A 5423-nucleotide genomic window follows, 5' to 3' on the forward strand; every position below is an offset into this window, starting at 1 on the left:
AAAAAGACATACAAGTGGCCAAAAAAGTAAATTAGTTCAGCCACTGTGAAAAGCAGTTTGGAGATTTCTCAAAGAACTTAAAACAGAAATACCATTTGACCTAGCAATCCCAGTACTGGGTATATATCCAAAAGAAAATAAATTGTCCTGCCAAAAAGACACACATACTCATGTGCAGCACTATTCACAATAATAAAGATATGGAATCAACCTAGGTGTCTATCAACAGTAAACTGGGTAAAGAAAATGTAGTACATATACACCATGGAATACTACACACCCATAAAAAGAACAAAATTATGTCTTTTGCAGCAACGTGGATACAGCTGCAGGGCATTATCCTAAGTAAATTAATTCAGGAACATAAAACCAAATACCATACATTCTCACTTATAAGTGGGAGCTAAACACTGAGTACTCAGACATAAAGATGGCAACAATAGACACTGGGGACTACTAGACGGGGAAGGGAGGGAGGGGAGCAAGAGTTAAAAAACCATTGGGTACTATGTTCTGAACCTGGGTCATAGAAACACGTGTATCTCAAAGCTCAGCATCATGCAATATACTCATGTAACAAAACCTGCACATGTACCTTCTGAATCTAAAATAAAAGTTGCAATTTAAAACAAAATACAGTATTTGCAGAATTTGAGACCTGCCTACACAGAGGGCTAACTCTTCGTATAAGCCGGTTCCACAGGGCCAGCTGCAGGACTTGAGTATGCACAATTTTACCAATCCCCACGTGTACAAAGGGATGACTGTAATTTCACACTTTGCCTCTATTTCAGCGTCGACATTTGAACCATTGATTAGGAGTTGTACTCAGTGTCAGACGTGTTATATATCCAAGTAGCTTTCACAATCCAACAATAAAATGCATGACTTGAAGAAGCCACTGAGCATTAGCTACAACGTTTCTGAGCACAGCTTCAAATTTTCGCCCATAAAATTGGTGAAATTTTACCCAATTTTACCGGCACCGCTAATAAATACCCATCTCACAGGTTTGGTGGGACAGTCTGGTGAGCTCAGGGGAGTGCTTAGCACGGTGGCTGGTAGAGAGTGAGACTAAATTAATAAAAGTGAAAGAAAAACTAAGCAAGAGTTTCTATTAGGGAAAATATCAGGCATGAGGATCAAGTTAAGAATTTCACACATCCACGGGGAGCTTTTTTGCTCAGTCAGATCACCCAAGGACTCCCTGCCAATGCCCTATCCGTATCGCCCTATGACTCTGCTACTCCTTTTCTTATGAGGGCTGATGTCTGTTCTCTGCGCTTGCAGACTTTTGGGTTTGGGAGGTACGTCCATGATGATAGAGTTAAGCCCCCAAAGCTTTGGGCTTGCTGTGTCCCCCAGGTGTCTGTTTAGAGAAGCACTTCCTCTTAGGGGGAACCTGGGGCTTCCAAGGCTGCCGAGCCATTCCCCTCTGTTCATTTTCCACTACTGCAAAATACACACGCTCCCCCTGCTTAGAAAAAGTAGTGGCATTTTTGCCAGTCCTCATCTTCTGCCATATTCAGCTCTATTGGTTATTTCTTTTTTCTTTTAAAGAAAGACAGTCTGTGTTTCCTTCTTTCGGGAATACTCAGTATTGCTAATAGGACGTGAGTTCCTTAGCATTCCAGGGAGAGAAAAGGGCAGAGTCAGTTGCTTGTTTCTTGTCTTAGTTTCTTGAAAAATAGATGAGCCATCTTTCTCTTCTGTCACTTAGTGGGAAAGGACTCTCATAAATACATTTTTTTCCTAGAGATAGTGAGAAGTGACAGACAACTCACATCTTTATTTGCCTGAAAACATGCAAATGCAAACATGTGACCCACTAGATGATAGGGGCTACAGGATTTTGCTCTTTTCCTAAGCCCAGTATGAAGCCAAAACACCATTTCAGCCTGTCAAAATCAAAAGGCAAAATTCTTTGGCTGTAAGAGGCAGAGGGAGTCCAGCCACACTCACTTGCTTAGCATCGACATGTAATACACAAAGGAAGACAGAAGAGAGATGAGTCATACAAATATGTAGTAAATAAATATATTTCATTTTCATCTCAGTAGCTTTTGCTTTGTTTTTTTTCTCTTTTCTATGCCAGCAGTCTTGAAATGGAGGTGGGGGTGGGGTGGGGTATGTGAGAAAATAGCAGGTTTTGGCTGGATAGTTTCAATAAGGTCTTGACAGTTCTGGCCTTGCTGCTTGGCTCTAGCTTTTTAAGAAAAGATCTTGTAGATTCTTAGATTAGAAGGCTTTCTAATTCGACCCCTCTCATTGTACAGATGAGCAGTCTGAGATGCAGAGAGGGGACTGACAACAAAGTCGTAGACCCAGAGGAGTGACTGTGTGTAGGGGTTCTCTGGTTCAACAGCCCCAAGCGATGCTGGAATGACCTAGGCAGGTCAAGCTGACAAGAGGGCAGGAAAGTGAGTCTGGAACAGAGACGTGCCCTCCCAGGTCACAACACCTCTGCTGTGCCCACGGCTAAAGGGACTACACTGAAGAGAAACAGACTGTGCCTTCTCGTGTTTCGGACTGCATTCTCAGTAGCTGAGGCCCAACCTGGCAACAAAATATCTGGTCCTGGCTTTGCAAGCAGTTGTTGCCTCTGGCATGTTGGAGCTCTTGGCCAAAGGACTGTTCCTGTCCTCTTGTTCTCAAGGATAGCTAACGAGCCTGCAGGAACGCAGGAACCAGCCCTGGGCCCACCGGGCTGCAGGCACACGGGAGCTTTCACCATCTCCAGATCCAAAGGTGGCCTGGGGATGATTTGTTTATCAAACTGTGTATTCCCAGCCCACTGCCAGCCCACACCCACCTACCCACCCGCCTGCCCACAGGCCAGCCTCCCTGCTCTTGCCACCTCTGAGGCAGGCAGGGACCTCCATGGTTTTCCAGATATGTACAGGGAGGTCTCCTCAGAGCCCCCACAGTCAGACAATGGCCACACACTGCTTCCTAGGCCTTCCCAGGCAGTGCTAGAAGGAGACAAGCAGCCTTCCCAGCAGAGGCAACCGGCGCCGCTGATAAGATATTGGCAAAATGATCACGAAAGCCAGAGTCATAAAGCTTTCCCTCTGCCAAGAAGCACAGAAAGCACCAGAAAGGAGCCTGACGGTCATGTGTCCAGAGATGTCAGGCTTCCTTCCTCCTTCCAGGCGGCCCGAGCGCAGGATCCCGCACCTCCCGCCCCCACCCCTGTTCCCATGGCAAAGGAGAGGAGGATCCACTTACTGCTAGTGTTCATGGTGATGTCTCTGCACTGGGTCTTTCATTCAATACGGAGGCCCCGGCTGCTTTTTAAATCTTCCGTCCTTCGAACCTCACTCATCACCTGGGGGGTGAAAAGGCAGTCCAGTGCCAGCTCTGTATCCTCAGGTGCTCTCTCTCCCACTGCGGTCCCTTCTCTCTCTGGGCTGTAGCCACTGGCCTTGAAGGCGCGTGGACTAATACGCGCAGGTGAGAGCAAGGAGGAGGAGGGGGCAGGACACCGGCGCCCCGTCCTCCTGCTCCTCAGATCTGAATCCCGGGCAGAAGTGGGGTTGGCAGCGCCTGCTCGCGCGCACCCCGCACTATTCCTGCCCAGCGGCTCCGGAGCCCAAAGGGGGTGTGGACCACAGGGAGGCAGGGCGGGGGCAGCGCGTCCCCGCCCGGCCTCAGGGAGCAGCGACCCGCCCCGGAACCCACCTCTCGGCCAGTGTCGGGAGCCAGAGGCCCCTGCCCCGGCCCCTGCGGCCGATTCATGAATCCTGGTCCTCGTCTGGGGTCTCGAATTCCAGGGCGAGCAATGCGAAATAGGAGAGCTCGACATCCATGATGCGGGCTCGCGGGTTGGCAGCGCGGGGGGCGCGGCCGCTCGCTGCTGCCACCTGCTGGACGCACCGGCGCGTGTCCGAGGCCCCGCCCCGCCGGGCTTCTGCCTGGGCCCTGGGGTGCGATGGGGGATGGACGGGACCCTGTGTCCTGGGACCAACGAGGGGGTGCTTGAGCGCTTGTTTTCCCTCCCTTGATCCTGAGGTCTAAGGGCTCGACAATGGCAGGGAAAGAAACATCATTGCGGGGGCCGTGAAGGAAAGCCTGGCTTTGCAGGAAGACAGTTTCCATCTGGCCCTGCTGCTGCCAAGCTTGGTGCAGTCTAGGCTTGAGGCGGTCACTACCGTCGCTGCCTCGTCTTCCGCAACTGTGAATGTGGCGTCCGGACAAGTGGTTGAGACAATAAGGGGCTCCTCCAGCCTCCCAGCCTATGTCCCCTGTTCCCTCACTGATTCCCTTTATCCCCTATCACCGACTCATCATTAGAATTGTTTATCACCTCTCTTCTCCACGAGAATGTTAGCTCCATGAATGAATGGGTCTGTCAGTAGGGTTCACCTACAGGGCCAGGCATGTAGTAGCTACCAATAAATATTTGTCGACAGAGCAACCCAGACATTTTCTGGGTTTAATATTACACAGCCCTAAGAGTAGACTGCCTAGGCACCCCGCCCTGAAACACTTCCCAATCTGAGGAGAACAGCAGGTATGTTGTCTCACAGGTCCACGCCAGTTTTCGTATGGTCAATCAACTATTTCCCCAAGTTTTTTTTTTTTTTTTTTTTTTTTTTGTAATTATATCTTATAGGTGTGTATTTTAGAAGTTTATATTCCAAAGTTTTTAGGTCATAATTGATTCAGTGGGGTAGGGCTCTTGACATTCCTGTGACTGCTTACTCTGTCACTTTTTGAACCTAATTCATGATCATAGAAGCATGACTTTTGAGTGCTGAAAAACAAGACTGAGAGGACACATGATCCTTGTCTATAGTGTGACTCCAATTAGAGCATGTGCAGACTCAAAAGGCTGTGAACACTCACAGCCCCAGCTTAGACAAGGAAACAGTGGGTCAGAGAGGCTGGGCAACCTGCCCTAGGACACACAGCATCTTGTGGCAGAACTGGACCACATCTTCTCACTTCTAGCTTAATCCTATGTGAGAGTGGCTAGGGTCTGGGATGTTAGTGTAAGATGGGGTAGCTGCCCTATTAAAATTGGGGAAAGAATACCATTTAGGTAAGCACAATGTTTCTACCTTACACAGGCAGGAAGAAATTGATAAATTTGATATGGCTCATGACCCCAAGAGGTGATTACCATTAAAGAATCTTTAGGTAAACCGAAGGATCAATGGATTTGAAACAGATTTGATAGCCTGTTAGGAATTTTGTCCAATGGGGTGGAGGTAAAAATAGTCCTAACATCCTCACAGACATTCTCAAAATTTTGTATATGTAACAGACACCTGAGATACCTCCAAAAATGCACATTCTCAGACTCTGGACTCCCTTACACAGCATTTGAAACAAGCATCCCAGGTGATTCATAGCTCTTTGCTATTGAAAAGGGCAGAGGCCTAAAATAGCTTTGAGAACATAAGTGATTAGCAAATATT

General features: G+C 48.2%; 1 protein-coding gene across 6 annotated transcripts in view; it reads right to left on the reverse strand.

The window, feature by feature from the left end:
• Positions 1 to 3858, reverse strand: part of ABLIM3 (actin binding LIM protein family member 3) — a 117129-nt gene extending 113271 nt beyond the window's left edge. For all 6 annotated transcript variants that reach the window (XM_017531347.2, XM_017531346.2, XM_017531345.2 and 3 more), the window contains exons 1-2: positions 3682 to 3858; positions 3229 to 3328 (exon numbers count right to left, since the gene is read on the reverse strand). In XM_017531347.2, the coding sequence (XP_017386836.1) occupies positions 3229 to 3241 (13 nt within the window). In that variant the 5' untranslated portion in view covers positions 3242 to 3328; positions 3682 to 3858. The remainder of the gene's footprint in view (positions 1 to 3228; positions 3329 to 3681) is intronic.
• Between the last annotated feature and the right edge of the window lie 1565 nt (positions 3859 to 5423).

This window comes from Cebus imitator, unplaced genomic scaffold, assembly GCF_001604975.1.
Source record: "Cebus imitator isolate Cc_AM_T3 unplaced genomic scaffold, Cebus_imitator-1.0 Scaffold71, whole genome shotgun sequence".
NCBI lineage: Eukaryota > Metazoa > Chordata > Mammalia > Primates > Cebidae > Cebus > Cebus imitator.